This window comes from Lethenteron reissneri, chromosome 21 (assembly GCF_015708825.2).
Source record: "Lethenteron reissneri isolate LAM-NWPU_2019-01 chromosome 21, ASM1570882v1, whole genome shotgun sequence".
NCBI lineage: Eukaryota > Metazoa > Chordata > Hyperoartia > Petromyzontiformes > Petromyzontidae > Lethenteron > Lethenteron reissneri.
The window spans coordinates 4,006,958-4,034,835 of record NC_083799.1 but is presented as its reverse complement, the minus strand read 5'-3'; the positions used below and the strand labels follow the sequence as shown (position 1 = coordinate 4,034,835).

General features: G+C 43.7%; 2 protein-coding genes across 2 annotated transcripts; both read right to left on the bottom strand.

Annotated features, from left to right (window-relative positions):
* Nucleotides 1–260: 260 nt before the first annotated feature.
* LOC133344967 (beta-1,4 N-acetylgalactosaminyltransferase 1-like) lies at nt 261–9,968 on the bottom strand. Its single transcript, XM_061555298.1, has 11 exons — nt 9,922–9,968; nt 7,896–8,141; nt 6,764–6,892; nt 5,832–5,938; nt 4,641–4,678; nt 3,263–3,443; nt 3,056–3,142; nt 2,711–2,898; nt 2,066–2,206; nt 1,750–1,972; nt 261–1,108 (listed from the first exon to the last, which is right to left on the bottom strand). The coding sequence occupies exons 2-11, from the start codon at nt 8,138–8,140 to the stop codon at nt 927–929; spliced, it is 1,521 nt and encodes a 506-aa protein (XP_061411282.1). The 5' UTR covers nt 8,141; nt 9,922–9,968; the 3' UTR covers nt 261–926.
* A 4,190-nt stretch (nt 9,969–14,158) lies between these two features.
* On the bottom strand, nt 14,159–27,625 carry LOC133344966 (beta-1,4 N-acetylgalactosaminyltransferase 1-like). The gene is made up of 11 exons (XM_061555297.1): nt 27,588–27,625; nt 24,875–25,114; nt 24,106–24,234; nt 23,356–23,462; nt 21,543–21,580; nt 19,989–20,169; nt 19,782–19,868; nt 19,432–19,619; nt 18,732–18,872; nt 18,410–18,632; nt 14,159–15,141 (listed from the first exon to the last, which is right to left on the bottom strand). Exons 2-11 carry the CDS (start codon nt 25,111–25,113, stop codon nt 14,960–14,962), a joined length of 1,515 nt encoding a protein of 504 aa, XP_061411281.1. The 5' UTR covers nt 25,114; nt 27,588–27,625; the 3' UTR covers nt 14,159–14,959.
* Between the last annotated feature and the right edge of the window lie 253 nt (nt 27,626–27,878).

The window sequence follows — 27,878 nt, the reverse complement described above, 5'->3', positions numbered from 1 at the left end:
AGTAAAACGTCGGACATCGTACTGAACAACATGTGACAACTCAAAAAAAACACATTGTAGAGCTATTTTATGTTGTACATTCATCCCTAACACCCTCGGTGATCGAACAGATATTGACAAAAAGTTTCAATTGTATTAATAGAATTGTTCCATCTTCATTTTATATTTGTAAAATGTTCATAACTATACATACATTATATCAAACATGATTATGTTAATTTATACATGTGTATATGTATATCATATGGGTATATATACTGTATGTGTGGATATCCACATTTCTAGTGAAAACATACATGTTTGTGTTTATTAATATGTCCCTGACACCAGTTAAACACTATCCCCAAATTTGGATCGTAAGACAAATCATCAACAAATATTCCCTTTCAACCACTATTTCCTAAACTACTATAATCAGAAAAGGAAAGCATGAAACAATTACATTTATAATTTAATATTCACAATTAAATGAAAACATTCCGGAAATTAAAAAGTAAATACATTTTTAAGTGAAACTACTCAAGGTTACACCATGATAATGTGTAATGACAAGTGAAATAATATAATGGCTTTACAATTAGTAAAGGCATTGAGATTGAATTAAAAGCAATATATGAATACATTGCTTAATTACAAAGTTTGATTATTTACATAATAAAATAACAAAAAATCTATAAGAACTGTCCTTTAGTAAATGTAATCTGTCGATAAGTTTTTTGCCACCGTTTGAGCAGTATAGAAACTTTACACGTAGTTTGTGAAAGTAATTGTTTTACTCAGTTGTATGAAACGTTTGCATAGTTTTCAAGCACTATAAACTGCATACTTCAGTATACTAATGCAGTCCGTGTATTCACCTATGAGCCAGGCCTCAAATTCATTACAAGATTCCACAATTTATTGTGGCCATCATCGGGGGTCACGCGTTACAGTTTGTAACACACGAGGTGATTCTTGAAGAAGAGGGCTCGGATCGTGCGACTGCGAGCTTCCTTGGCGTGGCGGTATCTTTTGTACTGTCCCGTGTTTCCCTGCCTGGGGGCGTGGTCGATGGAGATGTCGCTGCACGTCCCCACTCTCAGCTGCCCCAGGCCATCGATAAAAAACTCTGTTCAGCGGCCAAGAGGAGACAACACAAGAGATCATTGACGATGAAACTGTGCAGCAGATTGTAGAGCCTCAGCGCTCCCAGGCACTTGTCCAATTACCAGGTAATTACCAGTTAACTAGCACACCTACTATGTAGTGAAAATGTGCACATGCTTTAATTATCAGTCTGAAATTCATTTTAAATTATGACGATTGGCTGTGCTCGATGCTGCGTGATGAATGAATCAGAGGATGAATTATTCAGTAAATTAGTCTTGTGTCTCCCATCAAACAAATGCAATCAAAATCTATTCCAGGCACTGGCAGAACCACGAGGGTCCGCAGCATCAGTGGCAACATTTAAAATAAGCCAATTTTATTTGGTGCCTCTTCAAATTAAGCGTAATAATGAAATAAATTAACAGGTAAATGAGTCTATAGCATCAAATATGTAAATGATATTTATGCATTGACTACATGGTCTTCGAGATTCGGGTATCTCTGGAGCTCTCATATGGAGGCATCCCTTCATGTTCCAAAGAAGTGACCTTGAACAAATAGCACTTGTGAATGTTAGTTCTTCACCAAAGTGTACTCTCCCAATTAGCACGGTTGACTTTGTATGGTGAGAAAAAAGTTAAACATACGAAGTCCCCGTACCAGTGTGACCGATCCGATTGAAGTGGGGGTCAAAGCCGACCCTGCGAATGTTCTCGGTGCGGGCCACAAAGAAGTTCGCCACCACGTCCACCAATGAGCATGTTGGGAAGCCGTCCAGTTTGCGGTAGGAGCCCAACGTCCGGTACAAGCAGTCTCCGTCCGAGCCTCCAGGCACCACCTTGAGCACGTGCCCAAAGGCGTTCTTGACTAACAGGCCACCCACCTTCCCGACAAAAAAAACAATTATTACCATAAAGGTCATGTGCATCTGACCCTGTGACCTTTCACATATCACTGTGAGTCGAAGCAGACGCACCACATCCAGCGAATTCTTCTCCAGCACCTCCACCATGCGCTCCAGATTTGTATTCTCCGAGAAGAGGAAGTCGTCATCCACCCACAGCAGGTACTTGGTGCTCACCTGAGAGATGGCGAGGTTCCTGCCGGCAAACCAGCCCTGCACATAGGACCACAGAGTGGAATCTTTAATCGATGATGTTTTACAGTTTGCTTATTGAACGTTAATTTTGCGCACACATTTTGTTTGTACGGTTCTCAGCTAACTTGGTTGTTAACAAGGAAAATGTGCAGCCCTGTAACTGATTGCCCACACCACTATCGGCAGAAGGGCCTCCAGGCGGAGCTCTAGGGAGTGCCTTTACACGCTGGACAGCCATCTTGGATGAGATGGTAGTACCCACATTGTACCCCACCACACATAACTTGCTGATCAACTGTGGTGTACCCATTTATACTACTGGGTAGACAGGGGCAGGTGGCTTTGAAATTTTTACCCAGTGTTCCAAATGCATGCCGGGAGATCGAACCGGTGACCTCTGGATTGTAAATCCAGTGTTCTAACCATGAGGAAGTTTGGAGTAGGGGTTGATTCTTACTTATTGAAAAATATGTATCGTAGTTCACAAATGAGGGTGACCGTATGTTTATAATTGGTGCCGACCTTCCCAAAAGGCATGATGAACTGCTCCACACCCGGCTCGTGAAGCATCTCAACATTCTCGGAGTCATCCGCCACAATGATGGTGATGTCTGGGTAGAATCTCCGGATGCTGGCGATGAGCCCCTTCAGCTTGTCGTAGCGCAAGAACGTCTTGGTCACCACCGTCACGAGGTTGCTGATATTACCATCTGCCAGGCCAGCAAAATATCTCTATGAATTCCAGCCCTGTTTATGTATTTGTAACGTTATATAGACAAACATGATAAAATCTGCTTAAATGCTGGTTGTAACAAGTACACTTAGTAATTCATGCTCAGTCATAATAATGTTCACAACATATCTCACCAGGACCAGGGTCGTAAAGCCAGGGCAAGCTCTGGTGCGCTACGACGATCGGTATCTCAGCTCTGTGTTTCCCGCTCTCCAGCTGCACTGTGGACAGAGAGACCAGGAAGAAGAGCAGCGATCCAGTCAGCAGAGCGCGCCGGCACGCGCGGTCCACGGTGCCGTGATTGGACGTTCAAGCAGGGCGTGTGTCGCTTCTCGCCGTACCCATCTCGGAGGTGCCCGGCTGGTACACCGTGTTGGTGTACGTGACTGTGCGCAGCTGCAGGTTGAGGTTCTCCAGGTGGGGGCTGCTCAGGGAGAGGCGCGACTCGCCCAGCCCTTCTGCCATCACCTCTCCCACCTCCGCCACCGTGTCCAGCACCCCCAGCTTCGCGGACAGCGTCACCTGGGTGGGGCAGACACCATTGTCGACAACTCTGGTGGTCACCTACCACTGATGCAGCTCCAATGTTTTAAGATAATGGAAACCCAGGAACTGTCAAGGAGGCCAGTTGTATCGTTGATCTGATGCTATTTATATTATCAGATAACTTACTGGATTGAATATTAGATTTCAGTACAGGAGACTTTGAATATCGCTGGAGTTACATTCTTGGAAAGTACCACAAAAGCCAAAACCGCGATATTCAATACTTTAAGGCTTACCTAAATAATGGGGTTATGTACACGGCAACTAACAAATGACACATCGCAATTGAAATAAGTACTACTGTATGCCAAATAAACTAAAAACTAAATTATTGAAATAAACATGTAAAAGGTCTATACAAAAAAAATAATCCTAGACAATAAATAGGAGTATAAATGCTGAATACTGTACTTACCGATGACGATGATCCAAAGTGGGGATGTGTGTGTTTGTGTAAACATCGCGGCTCGGGGACAAAGTCGGCCGGGCATGATGTCGGCCACCCACCTCCTCGTGTGCCGTGCCAACCTTTATAGGTGCTCTCTAACAGCACTTGCCCCAACAGTCTGTTACTGGCTATACGGTGGGGGGGGGGGGGGCACGGCCCTGCCCTGCACCAGTTTTAGCAGCCAATGATGATACAGTACTTCCGGGTACAGTATACCTGGAAAAGGCCACAACTAACCCCCGCAATAGCTAAATTAGTATACAGAGAGGTTGCCCGCGAGAGGTCGAAACTGCGAATTATAAACTCGCGAGATTCAAGGGTCTCCTGTACAATAAACAGGTTGCTGACCTGTGTGGGGTTTCTCCATGAACTCTGGATATCTACCATCTACAAAATAATCACTATTAAATGGACAAACATCAGATCATTATCATCTTAAGCGATTACCTATTCACTGGTGGGTGAAGTAAAATTTACTTTATGCTGACAAATCATAGATAGTGCAAGCAAAACCCTTGTGATAACAAGCCCTGAGCCTCAGTGGAAGTTTATTTGGTAAACATATGGCTCTTATAATATTAGAATCATACCATTATTTCATACTTAGATACACAATCTATATCATCTGTAGTAATTATTATTTGTAATGATGTTATATTATACATCATCTATTTACAAAATTACACGATTAAGTCCCATAGTATGATATCAAGACACGTACTGACCTTGTATATGTTTCTTTTATCTGCAAACAAACTTAACCCTATGGAAAGAAAGAATTGAAAAAAACAAGACAAAATCAATGTTTACTCATTGGCTGTAATTGCAGTGATGCTATTCAAATTGAAATGTAAACATTTGAGCGGAGGATTACACATCGACCAATACAGGGGCTGAGCCATCAGGTCAGTTGGAGAATTGGCACTGACCCAAGTTTTGGCTAAAAAAGTAGATTGGTTCAGATGAATGGATATGCCACTTAGGGAATTGAATTGATGGGACAAAAGATAATTATTTTATTAGATCATGACGATCCAAAAAGTATATAAAGACACAGCAAATCAATGTCCACCTATATTAATTATGTCTCATAAAGTTTTGTCCTGAAGAAGCAAGACTGTATCAGTGCAAAGCAGCCCACTTTGCTTTGTAGAATTTTTTATCGTGGCTTTGATTCAGAGACTATAAGTGTCACTTTGATGCCTTTTTACACAATGGCTGGGCGATGTTGACTTCGGGGATATGGCCATGGATGGTTCGTGAAGCTGATTAAGGGGCTTCCTCTGTCATCCGTTTGAGAGGAAGCAGAGGTTCCGGATTGTGGTATGTTCCACCTTGCAAGAGTGGAAAGTAGTGGATTGTTTGGGGTATAAGAGCAGGTGCACATTTCAAATCGACGCCCAGTCTGAAAATTGCCCACCTGCTCTATTCAGCTGGTAGACGTAAAGATTGGCCCTGTCGACCCAGTGGTGCTGACGAGGACCATTTATTACATTATCATTGTAGCGGGAGATCGATGTTTCGGCATGCAGAAGTGGCCTCTTGACAACATTTATTGTGTTGAAGAGCAGCACATTACGTGCAGGAACAGAAACACTTAACATGAGCACCGTGATAAGGTTTTCATCTTGCTCAAAATAGATATAGTGTTTTTAGGTCATGCTGACATATAATTAAATATATAATAAAGTATTAAATTACTTTGGAAATACAATTGGGCATGATGCAATATCCCAGAAATAAAGAATTGTCCTTGCAAAACCCCTCAATAGATTATTGAGACTAAGTCAGGCTCCATTAGATGAATAATACACTTTAGATATTTAAGGCAGCTTGGGGAAGTCTTAACCAAGGAGTATATTGAAGAGTCAGGGCAAGCTCTGGTGCGCAGACCATCCTCATACCGTGCCTCTCACCCGGTATGAGGATGGTCTGGAGTGGTGGCACCTGCAGCCCCTGAGTCGGGTAGGAGAGCGGCGAGTTGGGCTCTGCCACCAGCACCTTCTTCAGAACAGTGTCCTGCCTGTGGGGCAAACCGTTTTTATCTTTTAACATTATTTCGCGTTTTATTATACACTTGCATCCATACCAATAAACAAAATTGTACCACGTCTCCACGATACATACCGCTCAATCGTGTCCCCGCATGATATTGGTACTGAAGCATGAACTATTTGTTTTTTAACAGTTGCCAAGCACAGGCCCAATGGCCGAACATGTCAAGTGGGTAGCATGCCCACCAACAAACACAGTAATGTATCCAAGGACAGTGATGTATTTATTAAATCCTACCTGTCGCACCCACAACTTGTCGTTAAGATGATGTCAATGAAGATGAGTGACATTGCTCTAATGATTTGGAATTAATGAAGTTCTGGAATGAATGTTGGGAAGAAGGAAAAGAGGTAGAAATATAAACATTCTTCATGAGGACTCGACGGTAAATTATCTGTATTTTGAATGGAAGAAAGCTCAAATCAGACAGGGTGGAAGGGGTTTGAGCCAAATACATACTATTGTTGACCCTTCCACCCATGGTGAGGACTACTAGGTCTTTCCATACTGATCATTTCGTTGAATCCACCCTGTGGTCAGCCACCACACCACACTGCTATTTCTGCTTCTCTTCTGGCAATGTTCTACAGTACTTTGGAATTCCCTCCTATCATCTCTTTTCTCAAGCCCTTATATAACCTTGCTCAATTCAACAAAAGTGTTCATTCTTAATAAAAACAACTTTAAAAGTTATGTTTGTTACTGGACACTTGGCATTTGTGCGCAGTAACTGTGTAAAACAATGGTAAAAGACTAAAGAAGAAGATTTGGAGGGTGTCACATCGCAGTGTACCTGTGTATGAATTCTTGCATTTCCTTCTGTCTTCTCTGGCGCGTGCCCTCCACTTCGGAGGGCGAGAACCATTTCTCGAGCTTCAAGGCCTTCCGGCCCTTACAGGAGCACGAACCAGAGGGCAGCAACCTGCACACCACCACCACTATACCATTACTCTATGACCCATTTCCACTTGTGTGTTTCTCAATCCACACGTAAGATACACGTGTAGTGGCCCATGGTGCGATTTTACTGGAGCAACACACTCCTCTGTTGATTTTCCAGCTGCATGTGACATGCAGGTGGTTTGTCGATTAACATTTGGAATGAGAAAATATGAATGCATCATCAATTCTGTCGCACTGTCACCAGACCAAATCAGGGCATATATTCTATCTATCTTGTGGAGGAAGCTCTGATGATGCTCCAGTACAACGGTTAAAGTTTAACCACCTACACATGTTAAGTGATACTATAAACCTTCAGGTGGAGTTTATCACCAATAAATAGGAGCAATGAATCTCCCTCACATCAACATTAGGTGTTTCACATGCACACGTTTTATGTATACATGATTTACCAGGTAAGCGAAAAGGCCATATCGACATTATGTGCTGACTTTAATTTTCTCATGGGATCAGCTCGACATCTTAGCCACAAGGCACTGTTACCTTCCACCCGCAGCACTGCCCCACCAAATATTTGAGCCATCAAGCGTTTCCAATAATTCAGAAGGACGCCCAGGACAGCCGCCCCTGCTCGCACCATCCTTGCTACGGCATTTTCGTATGGCTGATGTAGATGCACAGTAGCCACCACAATTTCACATTCAGGTGGTCAAGTCAGATAACCGCATCAGGAGTAGCGGAGTGTAATCGCTGTAATGTTTCTTTCGTATTTGTGGATCGGACATTGCTGTATGTTGTTTAGTCCTGTTCTGGATGACAATTATACCCCCCCCCCCCCCTGGAGAGTTCTTAATTTCTCATTTGTGCATCAGGTATCTGCCATGGTTTGTGCGAACACGGTTTAAGGTGAACCATGAGCTTCGCAGAAGGTCAAACCCAGGGATCTTCTGCGTTGGGTCTTTCACAAGGTGTTCGTTTGCGAGTTCATTTGAACTCCATTCAACTACGGCACTGACACTCACCGCTGTACGCTGGGCTTGAGGCGGTAGTGGACTTGCATGTCGTTAGGTAACAGCTGAGTGTGGTCCGAGAGGTTCATCGGGAATGACTGCTCGTACCACCGCTGCCCGGTAAATTTCAGGGACTTCACGCTCGGCAACGTAGCAAGGTGCACGTACTTGTACACAATCGGCACGGATATAGTGAAGATGATGACAGACATCAGTGTCGCAATAGCGAGCATGCTCAACAGCGTGAGTTTCTTCATGCTACACGTGAAGGAGGGGTTAAACAAGAATTGAGATCACATAACATGATGTGCCAAAGCATTAATTTGCATTATTCCGAAACACAAATTTAAAACATTGAATTATTTTATACTTCATGAGGCCTCCTTTCCAGTACCAAAATATAAGAATAGGTTTTTCCCCTTTTTTTCTGGCAACAAAACTGAAACCTTTTTACAAGGAATCATGGCTGTATTAACCACAATACATCATGATGTAGATGCTTACCCCGAGCTCTCATTACTCTGATAGTGCTTGTCTTTGAGCTGTACGCATTTTGGCGTTCTCTAGTCGAACACCGTTTAAGACTAGGCTCAAAAGAAAGCTATCTCGGGTGTAGACTAATCAGTTTCAAGGGCAATGCATATATTATCAGAGTATGTTTTTTGTTTGCATTCTGACCACAAGTATTGTGGTTAATGCAGACATGATTCCTTGTTAAAAGGTTTCACTTTTGTTGCCAGAAAAAAAGGGGGAAACCCTATTGTTATATTTTGTACTTGTCTCTTTCTTTTCGGGTCTTGCCAATGACAAATGTGTTGAGTTGCTTGTTAATTGTGCTTGTGCACAAATGTCAACACAGTATTATCACCAAAAAAACCCATTATGATTTAGAAATAGGTGCGAGCCCATTAAGACAGGTGTCTTGGGTAAAAGTTTGTACAAGTGCAAATAACTTGTGCGTTAGATAATATATGTATGTTGAACTTATTTTGCACCGTACATAGCCAACCATGCTCATCAGAGGTATATAATGTATACAATACGGTACTGGGCTTTTAGGGGAAAAATGTTTTATTTTCTCGGTGTAAATAAGATTGCCTTTCTATAAAATACCAAGATCCCCCGTTAAGCCTTAACAGACTGTTGGGGCGAGTGCTGTTAGCGAGCAGCTATGAAGGCCGAAACAGCGCAACGAGGGGGTGGGTGGCCAATACCACGCCCGGCCGCCTTTGTCTCCCGAGTGGCGATATTTACTACACAACGCACCAGGTACTCATTTGAAATAATTGTCACTTATGTTGGCTGTGAACGGGAATCGAAATCGGGTGGCCAGGTTGGTGGTTGGCAGTGCAACGCGCCCAGACACACACAGCAAGCTGAGAGCACGGCCTCTTTATAACGGAGCTGAAACACGGCTCATTTCATCAACCTCCAGCTTGTATTTGCATTGACGCTCAAAGGAATGAGAGAAGCGGTGTTGTTCTATCGTCACGAATAATGACCGATTAACAATCGTGAAATTAAACGCGCCCGACAAGGCGTCTGGCGTAGAGATGGAACCATGACATCTGCTCGTGTGAAAGGTGCGAGGGGGAATTTTTATACATTGCAGGGTCGCAAAGAGGTGGCGGCGGCTTAGGGAGGCCTTCATGCAGCAGTGGATTGACCATGGCTGATGATGATGACGATGACAGGCCTACTCCAAGTGACGTGAAAGAGACAACGTATCTGCCAGCTCTGACGAGCAATTAAGGTACGTTAATCTCTTGGCACTGAACAAGTAATATAAATTCATCATTCCCATGGCGTGAGCCAGTCCATTCACGGTTTACTTTTCAAAGGATGACAATTTCTACAGATCCAGTTATATGGGTAGATTGACATTTAAACAGCAGTCTTAGTGATGTTGATACAATTTTTCAGATGCGTTCGTACACCCACACATAGCTTACGTTTTAATATTTACATTTTAATGGTAAATGTTAAATTACCTTTAATAAACTGCCTTAAAATGTAATGTTAAGCTGTGCACAACTACCTTGACGGTGATGTCCAAGAGATGAAAAAAGTACGATCACTTGGAATGTCCACGTTCAATGTGACACATCACAGATGGAATTGTTATTTTATGGGTGTGGGGGCAGGTGAAACGGGTGTATTTGCATTGTGGATGAAACCCCCTTCATGATATGTCCTGGTTGTGGCACAGACAACACTTTCTTGCATTTTATTTCCGTGATTACTCAGTTGAAGAAAGCAAATTTGGCTTCATACTCAAAAGGGCATTAGGGGTGGCACTTAACGTCACTTGTGGTCGACTTATCTTTCTGTAGTCAATGTGACATCTCAAATTTGTGTTTTTTCTTTGATCCGTTAATTCCTCTTTCTGTCTTTTAGTGTAATTCTACTTGTAAACGTATCTGATATATATATCCCAGCCTGTTTACCTCATAGTGGAATGATGACCTTAAGTCTGTGCTATGTTTTGTCCAAATTAATTTTACTACGAATTCTCTAAAGGAGTTTTAAAACTGTATTAGGTATGATAGTCAAAACCCAAATAAAGTTCCGAACGGGATTTCAATCAAGGCCACATAAATACATAAGTTCTAAAGTTAGTTTGACCAAACCAACTTATGTTAAGAAACATTTTCTTTAATTTTATATTAACATATGTGCAGTATTATACGTTATTCTGTACCATGGTTGATCTTCTCCAATTTTGTATTATTTTCATTCCTGTATATTGATCCCTTTTCGTTACTTTGTTGCCCAGGTCACTCTTACAATGGAGACTATCCTGCTCTCCTGAGTTCTCGCATGGTTAAAAATAAAAATTCCCAACATGCGCCTATCCATGCTTCTTTGCACGCCTTTCAGTTTTTGCTCCAACTTTTAGTCAGTGTCCATGCTTTTCATTCAAATGTAATAGCAGGTAAATTATACTGATATAATTGTTCTTTTTTTAGAGACAATTGTATTGTTTTTAATTACAAAGTTCATTGTTTTAAAAGTACTCTAACCTGCACTTACCTATTTGATCTTTGAGCTTGGTCCACATTCTGTAATTTCCCGATGTATAAATACTATATTTTGACAGTCATGTTCCTTTAACAAATATACAGTATTCAATTGTTGAGCCAACTTATTGTACGTAACTTTAGTAACCAATAGAAATATGTAAAATGATTATAGAATTGCTTGATAAAGAAGGCTGTAAAGTTACGCTCAAGAGAAATATGATCAACCACCAGTCCTTCAAAGTGGAGCTTATTGTATCATCCCTACTGACGAAGGGCCGAATTGACCCATGATCAGGAAGTGAACTTGATATAATGCAACCCCTCTCACTGCTGGCACCACCCCACCGGATTCTGGTTGCATAGGTGTAATAAGAGCTTTTACAGAGGCGTGGGCTTTTGTGGTACGTGCACCAACAGAACAACGATAAGGCAGTGTTTATTGCGGACAGGTGGCACGACGTCCTTCCAACACCAGTTAATCTTCACCAATGGTATAGTGAAGACCCGGACTGTGCCCTCTGTTCCATGCCAGCCAACCTCAGGCACATTCTCACAGGGTGTAAAACAAGCCTCACCCAAGGACGATACACTTGGCGTCACAACCAAGTCCTTAAAAACCTTGCGTCCGCCCTGGAGGACAAGCGAGCTGCCACCAACTCCCTACCACCCCCAGCAGCATCACACCCCTTACGGACGACCTTTGTCCACGAAGGGGCTAAACCACCGAAGAGCGGATCTACACCATTAGAGCGAGACCAGCTGCGCTTGGCCCGCGACTGGAAAATGCTAGCTGACATTGGCCGGCAACTTGTGTTTCCTCCGGAGATGGCAACCACCACCCTAAGACCTAACATGGTGCTCTGGTCCCGTTCGCTCAAGAAGGTCTTCATCATTGAGCTCACAGTACCCTGGGAGGACTCAGTAGATGAGGCTTATGAGCGAAAACATCTGCGCTATGCCGATCTAGCTGCCGAAGCACGGCATCATGGCTGGAAAACACAGAAGTCCGACCAGTGGAGGTGGGCTGCAGAGGTTTTGTGGCAACATCTACAACCAGACTACTTAGAGACCTGGGAATTAAGGGCCAGAGCCAGCGTTCGGCAATCAGAGCTGTATCGGAGGCGGCAGAAGGCAGCAGTCAGTGGCTCTGGATGAAGAGGAAAGACCCCAGCTGGGCCCCAAAGTGAGAGGGCCAGGAGGTATGCAGTCAACAATGCTTGACTCAGGGAGGAGGACGCCCCTGCCATGCATAGTCCCATGGGATGTTGGCTATCAACAACAAGGCAACTCCTATTACTAATTGGGAATGGGACGCAAGCGTAGGATTGATCACCCTGTCGCTGACCGCCTTTGGGGAGGGTGTATAGTATGAAAGGCCGAAACACCCTAGGAACCAAAGGTTCACTACTGACGATGCGCTCCCCAAATTTCACCAGGCTCACTGTTCATGAACTCTTGGAAGTGCTTGCACACTGGATAGTAACATCTCATCTTGTGTTCTTGGAATCTGACCAAACCAACTTATGTTAAGGAACATTTTCTTAAATTTTATATTAACATATGTGCAGTATTTTACGTTATTCTGTACCATGGTTGATCTTCTCCAATTTTGTATTATTTTCATTCCTGTATATTGATCCCTTTTCGTTACTTTGTTGCCCAGGTCACTCTTACAATGGAGACTATCCTACTCTCCTGAGTTCTCGCATGGTTAAAAATAAAAATTCCCAACATGCGCCAATCCATGCTTCTTTGCACGCCTTTCAGTTTTTGCTCCAACTTTTGGTCAGTGTCCGTGCTTTTCATTCAAATGTAATAGCAGGTGATATATACTGATATAATTGTTCTTTTTTTAGTGACAATGGTATTGTTTTTTATTACAAAGTTCATTGTTTTAAAAGTACTCTAACCTGCACTTACCTATTTGATCTTTGAGCTTGGTCCACATTCTGTAATTTCCCGATGTATAAATACTATATTTTGACAGTCATGTGCCTTTAACAAATATACAGTATTCAATTGTTGAGCCAACTTATTGTACGTGACTTTAGTAACCAATAGAAATATGTAAAATGATTAAAGAATTGCTTGATAAAGAAGGCTGTAAAGTTGCGCTCAAGAGAAATATGATCAACCACCAGTTCTTCAAAGTGGAGCTTATTGTATCATCCCTACTGACGAAGGGCCGAATTGACCCATGATCAGGAAGTGAACTTGATATCATGCAACCCCTCTCACTGCTGGCACCACCCCACCGGATTCTGGTTGCATAGGTGTAATAAGAGCTTTTACAGAGGCGTGGGCTTTTGTGGTACGTGCACCAACAGAACAACGATAAGGCAGTGTTTATTGCGGACAGGTGGCACGACAGCCCTTGGTGGTTCGCGTGACACTCACATTTTTTCTTAAAGATTTAAATGAATAAACGGCACTCAACAAACCCATAGCCCTGAATTGTCTAAATTCTTAGGCAAAATTTATTCCACGTTCATTTAACATTTACTGTGTCGTACCCGCTCCCACCCCCGTTCTGAGCGTTAGTTGATGGACACGCCACATGCAGTGGCTTAAAGTGTGCATACGCTCACTTCTTCCTACAAATTTGGTCTAAGAGGAATAGGAGACAAAATATCCTCGAGAGTTTGCTGTCGTGGAGGTGCTTCTGCCAGCATTGGTGTGAAAAGGCAATTGCAAGACTGTACCATGAATAGCCGTTACCAAAACACGTTCCTTCGGAGTGGGCAGGTAGGAACTTGGTTGGACAGCGCATTCGTGCACGACAGACAGACACATAATCCCTGGTGGGCAGTATGGAACCTATTGTTCCTACTTGTATAAAGTTATCTTAATTCCTGCATGCATTATTACATCTTTAATGAGAAATAGCTATGCAAACGGAATGGAACTTGTGCCAGTGAAACGTCACTGCAGTGGTGCGCTTCTACAAAAACCTGAGAATCTCAATTACTGCCCATTCCATTCTGGCCATCATCTCTAAGCCAATGCGTGCGTGCAATTCTGCAGTGTACGTGTTCACGTCTGTGCTGTGAAGCTCTTAGATGTGTGTTCTGTTTCTACCATCTATCGTTTGGCATGCCCGACGTTTCGCTCCATGTGCTGGAACCTTCAATGCTCCTGAAGAAGCCTCCAGCACGTGGAGCGAAACGTCGGACATCATGCCAAATAACAACATAGTAAAACCAGTGAACACATAGCAGAGTTAATGTACGTTGGTACATTGCTCACGGTTATCCAACATACTGACTTAATGGACAATATTCAATAACGAATTTATTCAACCAATCTTGAAACAAATGCGGTTATTAGAATTGGCAATTGTTGTATGCCTGCAATATGTCCATAACTATAGAATATAAAAAGCAAGATAATATAAATTATACTGTATATGTGTGTATATTCGTGTATATGGGTGTGTGTATATCCATTGTGTATGTGCACATATACAGTATACTGAATACAAGTATCAGGGACACGATGCACTCTCCACTAATTAAAAATAAACCGACCTGAGGGCCAAAAGAGGAGTTACCAACTATAATCATGCATTATAAACATTACACAATTGAACATTCTCCATTAAACTAATAAATACATGAAAGAATACATTAACATGATAAGTAAAACAACTCAATATTACATAATTGGATGCTGTAATAAGGAATATCAAGATTTTTGTTTACAATTGAGAGCAGCATTGAAATTTAATCAAGGGCAATATTAACTACTTAATTAGAAAGTTGAATTATTTATATTACAAAATCATCAATAACAAATATTTGTTTACTCTTGTAATTTTGCTAATGTAAACTGTTGGTAAGTTGTGTGGCACCTTTCAAGTCTTTAAGAAATGTAGTGTTCCGTGTGCATCATGGATATCCATTTTATGAAGGTTTAACAAAGATATTAGATAGTGTTGTTGCACTTTGCATTGCATAGCTTAGTATTCATATGTAGTAAACGTATTAACTTATGAGCCAGGCCTCCAGTCCCATTGCAGGTTCCACCATTCCTTGTGGCCATCATTAGAAGGCACTACATTAAGTAGCACTTAAGGTGATTCTTGAAGAACAGAGCACGGATCGTGCGGCCGTGAGCTTCCTTGGCGTGGCGAAAGTGGTTGTACTTGGCTGCGTTTCCCGTCTTGGGCGCGTGGTCGATGGAGATGTCGCTGCACGTCCCCACTCTGAGCTTTCCCAGACCATCGATAAAAAATTCTGTTCAGCAAACCCAGGGAAGACAACACGCAAGTGTTTCGGTGATAAGAGTGGTGACATGGCCCAGCGATAGTGTCGAAGGGGACCACGGTTGGAGTTGAGCGCTCACCTTATGTACGTATACATGTTGAACTTCTTTTGCACCGTACATAGCCAACCGTGCTAATCAGAGGTGCGTGGGTAGGACGACGAGCTAACCACAAAAGCAGTTCTAAAAAAAGTACTGTGGGTGTATCAACCATAAAATATGCACCGTCTGCTTCACATTGGATGGTACAGGTCCACTGAAGTCATTAGAATTGAGTTGAGTAGGCTAATATTCAGTATGCCAATATTTGCTGGCGTTATGTTCCAAATGTTTTCAAAGTAGGAAAATTACCTGCAAAATACTGAGTACAATTACACTAACACAATAATCGCCCCCTACTTGCAGACCGTGTGCAGTCCAGGTGCTAGGTCCGCTTGTGCCCACAGTGACTGATGTAAGTATCTTTTCACGTGTAGAGCACTCTTGAGATGCGTCGGCGTTAAAGCCGCTATATCGAACACAAACAATTATATTATTATGGTCTATGCCAGCGGTCCCCAAACTTTTTGGCACCAGGGACCGGTTTCGTGGAAGACAAACGTCTCCAGCGACGTTTGTTTTTTAGTCATTTTGGCTAGGGTTAGCTTGTGGGATTTTCAAAACTGTGACTGAGACGTGTGCAGTGCGGGAAAGAGACGCGGACGGAAGTGGTGAATAAAATAATGGGCGGGCCACGCGCGGACTCACCGCTCACCTCCTGCTGCTGTGCGGCCCGGTTCCTAACAGGCCACGGACCGGCACTGGTCCGCGGCCCGGGGGTTCGGGACTCCTGGTCTATGCAATCGGTTATAGTGCTCAGATGCTCCCAGTCACATGTCCACTTCCTGGTAAATTACTGGTTAACAAGCAAACCGATTCATAATAGAGGTTTTTGGGTTAAATGTCTTTAAAACCCGCCACCACCCAACACAGCCAACTAGTAAAGGTTGTTACCTAAGCAGAACATGCCAATTCGTCACTAGTACAGCACACCGGTGTGTTGGAGAGCCAAGCCACAACATTTACAGTACGACGTTTCGCCAGTAATTACAACGAGCTTCATCAGGCGACAGCCAGATTTGTGGAGAAGTTTTACTGTTTTGTTCCTATTTATAGAGGCGTAGATGTGTTGACAACGCTTCTACGCTCTTGCACAATGTGGGGGGGGAGATTACTGAGGCAACGTACATTATGCATGTGAAGTATGGGAATTGACGGCAGGAACTTCTTGACGGGTAACACACATTTATTAAATCTTTACGTATCACAATACAACGTGTGGTCTTCCTTCTTCCGACGACACACTCCACTAATCTCGTGTAAACTCTAGGCCTCTGGCTACACCCGATATACTCGACTCGTGTAGACCCTATGCCTCTGGCTACACACAATATACTCGACTCGTGTAAGCCCTATGCCTCTGGCTACACAATACACTCGACTCGTGCAGACCCTATGCCCTGGCTACACACACTGCATTCGGCTCGTGTAGACCTATGGCTACCCACACTACACTCGCCTCTGGGTTACACAGAGTCCCGGTCCCTTTAGGACAGCGGGGCTAGGTACCGCAGGGCTCTAGGTCTTCATCCCCGTCTTCATTCTTCGCTGGTTACACACTGCCCTTACGCCTGTGTGCATCCCCTTTTATAGCCCCTGCTCACCAGAGACGGAGCTGATGCGGACGTCGACGTGAGCGTCGTTCCTTAATGAGCCAATCACGACGCACTCTCTCTACGATCCGCTTTCCCCAGCGCGTGTTAACATTACTCCCCCAATCACACTGCGCTGCCCTCTGATCACTCCCTCTCAGCGCGTCACCGGCCCCCAGCCAATCGGTACCCCGTAACCCACGACCCCGCGCTGACCCCTGATCCTCCACCGTCAGCGCGCGTCACCACCTACACAGCCAATCATCACGCACTGGCATACGATCCCTAATCCCAGCGCGTATCACCTCTACACATGTGCATTATGCAAGCCCTTTGAACTTGTCCTTCCTGTCTATTGTGTTTATTAATTATAGCCCACCAACGGTAATCCCTATTGAAGTACGCTGCCCTTTGTAGGCATGCATTTAAATAATGTATTATTTGATGATTAGCTTCTAGATAAGGCACGAAACAGTAAGACTTCTCCACAAATCTGGCTGTCGCCTGATGGAGCTCGTTGTAATTACTGGCGAAACGTCGTACTCAGATTGTAAATGTTGTGGCTTGGTTCTCCAACACACCGGTGTGCTGTACTAGTGACGAATTGGCATGTTCTGCTTAGATAACAACCCATACTAGTTGGCTGTGTTGGGTGGTGGTGGGTTTTAACGACACATATATTTACGTGATTTAACCCAAAAACCTCTATTATGGATTATATTGGTCGCAAAAGCCTACGTGTTAAACAAAGCAAACCGATTGCTTTATTTTATGTTACCCACTGATTTCAGCAGTGCTTGATGAATGAGGCAATGAAACACATTCTTGCGGGGGGAGCTGGTAGGAACGTTGGGTTGCTCGGTCAATGGCCAGGGTCAACGGTGGCGTGGTGTATTCCACAAATATGGACGACTGTGATGGCGGGCACAAGCCGGCGTGAGTAGGTTAAACGTTGAGTTTTATAAGGGCACCACGGGGTGACCAGCCCCTCCCCACCCAGCCCCTCCCCACCCTCCCCACCCAGCTCCTCCCCACCCTCCCCACCCAGCCCCTCCCCACCCTACCCTCTCCACCCAGCCCCACCCCTCCCATTTTTGGATGCACGACGGACGGACAGACGGACACAATAATCCCCTGTGGGCTGGTGTAACCAGAAGGTTCCTACCAGTATTAATTCACCCGTAAATTAGCCTTGTGTTGTTCCCTGTCCCCCCTCCTTCCTGCTTCTTACTCAGGGTGGGTCTTGATGTAGCTATTAACTCACTCATTGCCTCGCCATAGAGAAATACAGATTCCAGCAGAACACTCGGTCACAAAGCTTGAGGTGTAGTGTTTAAAATAATATAAAATTTTAGTTCGGTGATAGGTAAACAGACACACGAGTTTGTATAATCAATTATGGACAATACCATTCCATACATTGACTTAATGGGATTCCAGATCAGCATATCTCGGTGGATTTCACGTGGATGAAACGTCGATATTCCAAAGCAGAAAACGTGAACGGTGAGCATTCGTGAGCGCCAGTTGCTCACCACTTTCCACGTACCCGTGTGACCGATGCGACTGAACTGGGGGTCGAAGCTGACTCTCCGCATGTTCTCGGTGCGGGCCAGGAAGAAGTTCACCACCACGTCCACCAGCGTACAGGCCGGGAAGCCGTCCAGTTTGTGGTAAGAGCCCGAATGGCGGTACAAGCAGTCTCCGTCCGAGCCTCCAGGTACCACCGTGAGCTTGTGCTGAAAGGCGTTCTTGCCCACAACGCCACCCACCTTCCAGACAGAAAAAAAACCCACGATTATTAACACAAAGAGCATGTGCATTTTACGTTGCAACCCTTCACACATCATTGGGAGTCGAAGCGGACGCACCACATCTAAGGAAGTCCTCTCCAACACCTCCACCATGCGCTCCAGCTTCGTATTCTCCGAGAAGAGGAAGTCGTCATCCACCCACAGCAGGTACTTGGTCATCACCTGGGAGATGGCGAGGTTCCTGCCAGCAAACCAGCCCTGCACATAGGACCGCAGAGTGGAAGCTTTAAGAGACGATAATTTGCTTATTGAAAGACAATTTTGCATGTGCATTTTGGTCGTATGATTCTACGCTAACAAAAGATGCGGCTCTGCAATTTCCTGCTCACGCCACTGCTGGCAGAAGGGCCTCTACTAGAGGCAGCTCTACAAAGACCCCGTATGAGGGTCTTTATAGTCAGCCAACTTGGAAAACGTGGGAGTACCCACCCGTTACCCCACCGCACGTGACCTGCTGATCGACTGTGGTGTACCCATTTATACTGCTGGGTAGACCGAGGTGGAGGTATAAAATTATATTTTTTAAGTCCAGTTTTCAACTACTAAGCCAGGAGATGGTGCCGGGGGCCTCTGGTTTGCAAGTCCAGTTTTTGTTACAATAACACCACATCAGCATCCATACCTTGGTTGAGTTGTGTATGCCACACATCAGGAACTTTGGAGTAGGGGTTGATTCTTATGAACTGTAAACATATATTTATGTTCCAGTTTACAAATGAGAGCGACCGCGTATTTATTATTATAATTGTTTGCTTACCTTCCCATAAGGCATGATATACTGCTCCACGCCTGGCTCATGGAGCACCTCGACGTGCTCGGAGTCATCCGCCACAATGATGGTGATGTCTGGGTAGAATCTCCGGATGCTGGCGATGAGCCCCTTCAGCTTATCATAGCGCAAGAACGTCTTAGTCACCACCGTCACCAGGTTGCTGATTTTACCATCTGCCAGGCCAGAAAAATAGTTCCGTGAATCCCAGCCCTGATTACGTATTTGTAACGTTATATACACGAGCATGATAACACGTGCTTTAATGCTGGTTGTAACAAGGATACTGAGTAATTCATGCTCAATCATAGTAATGTTTCCTTCACAACAAATCTCACCAGGACCCGGGTCGTAGAGCCAGGGCAAGCTCTGGTGCGCGACGATGATCGGTATCTCAGCTCTGTGTTTCTCGCTCTCCAGCTGCACTGTGGACAGAGAGACCGGGAAGGAGAGCAGCGATCCAGTCAGCGGAGCGCGCCGGCACGCGCGGTCCACAGTGCCGTGGTTGGACGTTCACGCAGGGCGTGTGTCGCTTCTCGCCGTACCCATCTCGGAGGTGCCCGGCTGGTACACCGTGTTGGTGTACGTGACTGTGCGCAGCTGCAGGTTGAGGTTCTCCAGGTGGGGGCTGCTCAGGGAGAGGCGCGACTCGCCCAGCCCTTCTGCCGTCACCCCTCCCACCTCCGCCACCGTGTCCAGCACCCCCAGCTTCGCGGACAGCGTCACCTGGGTGGGGCAGACACCATTAAAAACTAAAATTAAACTATTTTGATTTTACCAGGTAAAGCCCACTGAGCTATGTAGCTTTTTTTTCCGCAGCGACTTGACCACAAATGATAGCTTAATTAAGTGGCTTATCACGTGGAAATGTATAGCAGCCAAATACTCTAACGCATGTTTCTCAATGTGGAGGGAATTACCGGAGGACTCGGAGAAAATCCACGTGACCACAGGGAGAACATTCAAAATCCAAATATACAGGTGTCAGAGTCTGGATCGAACCCAGGACCTCCTGTATACCAGGCGAGGTAGTTAACATATCGCCATCGGGGCGCCCAGCATTGTGTTGACAACCTTGGTGGTCACCTAGCACAGATGCAGCTCCCTTTGCACATTTTTTTAAACAATGGAAAAGCAAGACCTATCAATGTGGCCAGGTGGATCGTTGAGCTGATGCCATTTCTTTTATCAGCATACTTAATAATTTACTTACTGTACTGGATATTAAATGTCAGTAAAATAAACATGTTGCTGACCTAAGTGTGTTTATATCCATGCACTCTGGATATCTACCACATGCAAAATATTAACTCAGAATTTGACAAACATCAGCTCGTCATCATCTTGAGCAATTAACTATTCACTGCTGGATAGAGTCTACAAAATGAAATTGACCTGATGTTCACAGAAAAACCACCACAGATTGTCAGAGATGTCTTTGTACAAGCATAACCATCGTGAAAACAAGACCTGAGATTCAGTGAAACTTTATTTGGTAAAAACATAATTTTAATAGTAATTACACCATCAATTAATGCAGTAACACAACATGGATAGTTTGTAATGGTTATTATTTATACAAATTAAAAATTACATATCAGCTATTTACAAAACAATACTATTGAGCCCCAAAGTATGATATTGATGCATGTGTAGTGACAGGGTGCCATCTGTTGACCATGAAGGATAACTACGGGTATGGGTGCGCTATATAACAGCCAACCATAAGGGGGACGTAACTGGGCCAAGGGTCTAGAAGGGGGCGTGGCCAGAGGCGGGGCTTGGCCACGCCGAGGAGAATATAAGAGGGAGGTAACAGGAGGTTCGGGGCTGTCGTGGGGGTTTGGGTTCTGGCTGCCGTCGCTGTCTTCACCATCATTTCTTCATCGTCGTCCGGCCGTATAGCCGATCCGCTGTACGGTCCCCATCGTCGTCGTTGCTGTATTAGTCAGCCAGCTATGCACTGTAGTTAGACGTCGGCGATGTGGCTGTATGAGTGGGTTAGCTATACGTAGTCCAGTGTATATGTTACTCAATGACTCAACAAGGAGCTCTCTACAAGTCGTGTCTCGGAAGTCGCTCATTACACATGTACTGACCTTGTATATTTCTCTTTCATTTGCATACAAACTTAACCCTATGGAAAAGAAGATAAAAGACAATTAATCAAGTAAATGTCATAAATCATTCATCGTGCTTGTAATTGTACAATTCAAAGTGAAATTTTCACATTTCAGTGTGGAATTATAGATTGACGATAGTTATGGATGAACCATCACTTCAGTTTGAAGAATTGCCATTAACCCAACTTTTTTGCGAAAAAGGCAGATACGTTTAATAGATAAATCGAAATGTCATTAAATAATGGGGCAACAGTATTGTTCATTTATCAGATGACCTATACGAATGTTATATAAATGGATAGGATATCAATTAACATCCAAATTAATTATGCCTTTCAAAAAAGTTATGATAAACCTCCGTGTTGCTGCTCCACATTTTTGGAATATATTTGCTACTCATCCACAACTTGGTTCTCTCTTTCACTCCCCCATGGATCCGGTACATTGCAGCTTTCTTTTAGTTCCTGGCATGAGTCTCTTGGAAAGCGACAATATCTATGATAGTGTGATGAAATTTAAAATATAAGGTGAATTATAAAATAAATTTCTTGTTGCAGGGAAGAAAATATAATTGGAATATAAGACCTGTTTACAAATTATTTTACCTGAAGATAACCCCAAAAAGGGAAATTGCAAATCATAAAAATGTGCTCGTCAAAAGTCAACATAGGGTGATGTAATTGCCAACAAGAGGTGATGATTTACCTCAACCACATTAAGAGAGGGTGGGGTAGAATGCGTTTTGATGTATACTGTATATAAATATGAAATGACGACTTGACACACTTCTCTTGAGATGGCACTTTATTGAAGACACGTTAAGTTAACATCAGGCAGAGATCCCACAGCAACAGCCCCGAGTCTCCCACGCATCTCCCTTATATACCAACCGAGGCCACGCCCCCCTTTCAGAACCTTTTCGCTGACTCTGGACGCTCGCTCTACTGGCAGACTCTACCGTCCTCTTCCGTCACCTGACCACGCTCCCTTCTCGATCATACCTGTAGCCACCAGTCCCTTTGTACTCACAACTAACTCCCCTGTCATTACCTCTCGTGGCCACTAGTCCACTCACACCGCATGTAGACTCTACTGTCATTACATCTATATGAGATGGAGCTTTGCAGAGGAAAAATATCCAAGGCATCTCGGTTGTCAGTCCCTAGTTAAATGTGCAACTGTCTAAAACAGATAAGGTGATGGTTTAAAAGAAAGACCTTGTCACTATCAGGAAAAATATACTCTCTGATTGTGTAACATTTGGGGGAAAAACATACATGTAACAGTGGGAGTACTATAACATTGGGAACACCTCCTCAAGAGGGTAATTTCACCTCCTCTTCTATGCTAGCGAAGGCAACTTGGTAGAGCTGGGTCTACCCACACTTTACTCTATTAAAATGTGGCCGGCTGATCAACTGTGGTGTACAGTGCTCACTTAAACTGCACTCTTGTGCCCAGGGTGAGATTTAGTGTGTAAAAGTACTTATGCGTAAAAGGTTTTATTCAGGTACTCCGATTTCCTCCCACACGAAGCAAAACTATTATTTAAGAGGAATTTGGCAAAAATCCCAAACAGGGCCCTCCCGAAAGAGTCTTGAGACTCAATGAGGCTCTCTTGGATGAATGATATGCTTTACATAATTAAGGCAGCTTGGGAAGGCCTTAACCAAGCAGTAGATCGAATATGGTTGATGATGATAGCTATTGTTATGGAAGTATATGATTATAGACCTGTACAGCGGTTGGAGGTTTCCATGAAACGATACCAGTGCTCCATACCTCTTACCCGGTATGAGGATGGTCTGCATTGGTGGCGCCTGCAGCCCCTGGGTCGGGTAAGAGAGCGGCGAGTTGGGACGAGCCACCAGGATCTTCTTCAGAACAGGATCCTGCCTGTGGGGTAAAAACCGTACTTCCTTTTTTGCACAGTTGCTGAGCACGGACCCCAAGGCATAACATTTAACGTGGCCAGCAACAAACTTTACGACCACATATTCTTAGGTATTTCGGTAAAGTCACGTAGATAGGTTAAAAGAAAATAACAAAAAATCACCCTAAACTACGACGGTATTTTTTCTTTCCTGAAGACGACCGCTTGTGTTGCGATCGAAACGTCGTAGTTTTTTAGTTATTTTATGTTATTTTCTTTTAACCTATTGACGTGACTTTACCGAAAAACCCAAGAATATCAATTCCTGTAGTCACGAAAGCTGTAAGTCAAGGTAGTATATTCCAAACACAGTGATGTATTCACTCAACTTTACCTGTGACAACCCACAGGCTGTTTTTTTTTTATGATGGCAGTGAATGGCAAGTAATATTGCTGTAATTCTTGAAAAATGTATCAAGTTCTGGAAGGATGTTGGGAATACAGGTCAAGAAGGCAGAAAGAGAAAAAAGGCCATTTTATGCCTTCAAAAAGGGAAATGAAGAAGAAAGCCCAAACCAGACAAAATGGAGTGGTACGAAACAAATACGTGCCATTTGGCAGAAGAACAAAGAAGGCGATTTTGGAAGGTGTCACATCGTAGCATGCCTCTGTAAGAATTCTTGCATTTCCTTCTGTCTCCTCTGGCGTGCGTCCTCCACTTCGGATGGCGAGAACCCTTTCTCTAGCTGTAGGGCGTTCCGGCCCACACAGGAGCACGAACCAGAGGTCAGCAGCCTGCACACCACCAACACGATTCCATTACCCACCTGGGACACGATGACCGATTCCCACATTCACTTGTCTCAATATAACCAGTACACCAAAGGACAGTGGTGACCCATTGTACCAGTTTGCTAGTACAACACACTCCATCTTCCTTGTTTTCCAGATCCACGAGACTTGCACGTGGTTTGTTGATTAACATTTACAATAAATTGAGAAATAGCCATGTGTCATCTATGCTGGCCCACTGTCACCAGACAAATTATCAGAATGGATTCTATTATCTGGTGGAAGAAGTTCTGTAGAGGCTACAATCCAATTGTTAATGTCATCCAATCTACACGTGTTATGTGAAACTATAAAACCCAAGATGGAGTTTATCACGCCACTAAACTGGGACCATGACCGCCCTGACCATACAAACCTTTTTTCTCAAACCCACACATGTTACGTCTAAACGGTGTATTGCCTCAATATATTATTGCAAGCCCCTCCTCAACAGTGTAGCCAGCACCACTCCACCAAAGTTTGTATTCACCAGCAGTTACCTAGAATGATGCTGCACATTCGGGTGGTGTCCCTATCGGGAGGGAACCTCGGGCAGCCACCCCACCCACACAACACTTGTTATATATAGATCGCTCGCACTCACCGCTGCACATTCGGCTTGAGGTGGTAGTGGACTTGCGTGTCGTGAGGGAACAACTGAGTGTGGTCCGAGAGGTTTATCGGGAACGACTGCTCGTACAACCGTTGCTCGGTAAATTCCAGGGACTTCACTGTCGGGATCTTGGCAAGGTAAATGTGCTTGTTCACACTCGGCACGGAGAAGAAGATGACAGACAGCAGTGCCACAACAGCGAGCATGCTCAAGAGCGTGAGCTTCTTCATGCTACACGTGGAGGGGTAAAACGAGGATAAGGATCATGACAGGCTATACAAAAGCGTTCATTTACATTATTCAGAAATACAACGAAATGAATTATGGTACATGGTTTATTTTTTATTTTAAGGCAGTATTATTGGCTGCGTTGTTTGTTAATTGTGCTTATGCACCGCTGCTAGTGCAGTATCACAATACATCGTATTATTCATAAATAGGTGTGAGCCTTTTAAGCACCTGTGTCTTTGGTCAGGGAGACCTGGAAAGCAATCCACATGCTAATATACACCAGCTGTCCATACAATAATGGTAGAAATTCCACATCTTTATGTCAAGGGCGAGATTATCAACCGAACAACTGTGTGACTTCCCCACAGAGTGGACTGAGTCAACCACCAACCAGGATGAGTCACATAAACTTCGGAGTCACCTGGCCGACATTTTACTTCTGGAGACTGAGGGTGGAGGGCCGATCTCATTCTGTGTCTCACGGCTCACTGAGATTGGATCAATGGGTTTTATTTGACACGAGAGGTTGAGAACTTGAGACTGGAGAGAATCCGGTTGAGCAGGTGTTTGAGAGTCAACAATAACTGCTAATGCATCGTAACTTTTATGCTTTCTTTATTGTTTACTTCCCACGAAATGTAAGCGTTTGAGGCAAGTGAATATTTGTGGTCGTGCCTGGAAAGGAAGTGTTCATTTTCCCCTTTGGCTATGAGTGCCTCTCTCTACAATTAACTGCCTCTCTTGTAGTTTTTCAACAACGTCTTGAGATGTAGTCACGTTTAGACGCTACAGTATATGAATCCATACTGTATTTCAGTTATTTACCGTGTATTTGAATGCACCGATGACCATGGGGAAGTATGGTCCAATTACCCACACGGCGTGGGAAGGCCATAATCCAGCAATGGATTTACAAAAAATGACTGCTACGCATGTACATGTAACATGCGGAAATTTGTGCTCAATAATAATTTGTATTGCGTTTTACTACTGAGACGTTTTCCTTGGAGTTCGTATTTGATATGAATGTAACTTTAGCATTTTAAATGATGAAAACATTTATATTTGTCAACATTTAATGTTGATATATATTTTTTGTGGTTTGTCCAGCGTTTTGGGGACCTGTTTGCATGAATGACGCTATATTAAACTAAACTATCATCATTCTGACGCATCGGGATTTTAATATTAGATTTGAAGTTTTCGTGACTGCAAGGGTCCATACTCTTTGGTTTTTCGGTAAAGTCACGTAGGTGAAAAATAAAATAAAAATAAATTAAATCACGACGTTTCGGAGGTAACACAAGCTTCCGTCTTCAGGTGGCACCGTCACAACTTGATACAGCAATTTTGTTGTGACGGTGCCACCTGAAGACGGAAGCTTGTGTTGCCTCCGAAACGTCGTGATTTAATTTATTTTTCTTTTCTTTTTCATCTACGTGACTTTACCGAAAAAACCAAAGAGTAGGGATTTTAATACTTTGCAGTCTGTGTTATTGGTATTTTTATGTGTAGTCGTTAATTAACATTTCCCCATAGTGGTTAATGCATATGAGCGTGGAATGATAATAATAAAAAACGAGTACAAATGGTCACGTTCGCCTTCAAACACGATAACAGGCACTCAAAACGCGTTGCGTTAAGTTACACGCTGGGTTCACTCGTACCGCAGCTCACCGAAATAACAATTTGAAGTGATAACGAAATAAGTCACGTAAACTTTTTTTGGAAAAGCGACTCGATAAAATGTTCGATAAAAAAGTGTCAATGTGGCAGAATATAAATGTACAGCTAAACACGTCACGATTCGTCTGTTGCAATTTCAACGATTAAAACTACGTTAACTGCACACCTTCCAAAAAGTATTATTTCGTTAAAACTTAAATTTACTTTAGGTTCTGTATGTATGCAGATGACTTGTACGTTCAGGGATAGTTATTACAATACGGACTTATTTAGTGTTGAATGATTATATATTGTATTCAACAGATAACTAAGGCGTAACGAATTTCAATTGACACTTGTACACCAATTAAAGAACTTATCTCCTAAGCAATTCGCGATGGAGCAATGAATGCAGCTACCATAGAGGTCCTACGTGGATTACACATTCCAGGGATGACAAGAGATCGGCTGACGACGGCTTGGCCTTCATCCAGCAGTGGATTGACTATGGTTGATGATGATGACGATAATACTAAATGTCAGAGGCAACGTATCTACCAGCTCTGGCAAGCGATGGAGCGACGTTAATCTATTGGTGTTGAAGCAGTGATATAAATTCCTCATTCCCATGGCCTGGAGCCATTCTATCTATATATTCTTCTTTAAACATAATAACGATTTCACAGATGTATGTATGCTGAACTTATTCACACCATACGTAGCCAACCAGTACCGTACATCAAAAATATAATATTAGTTTACATTTAGATGTTATCCTAAATTGTAATAATAAGTTATACCCACTTACCTTGATGGTGATGTCCAAACGATAAAAAGTGCGATAGCCTAGAATGTCTACCTTTTATGTGATGCAACACGGATGTACATAAAATATATGTGTCTCAGCGGGGGGGGGGGGGGGCAAGGTGCAAAGAGTGGGATAGGTGCATTGTGAAGAAAGATGGGGGTCGAGGGGATGGGGAGTGGGTCCGGGGGGTAGCTGAGTGGGTGAGGGATGGGAGAGGCAAAGGGCAGTGGATTTGAGCTTTGGAAGGACACGTTGGGTGAATAGTGAACCCGTTCTGCCATAGCTTCGGGA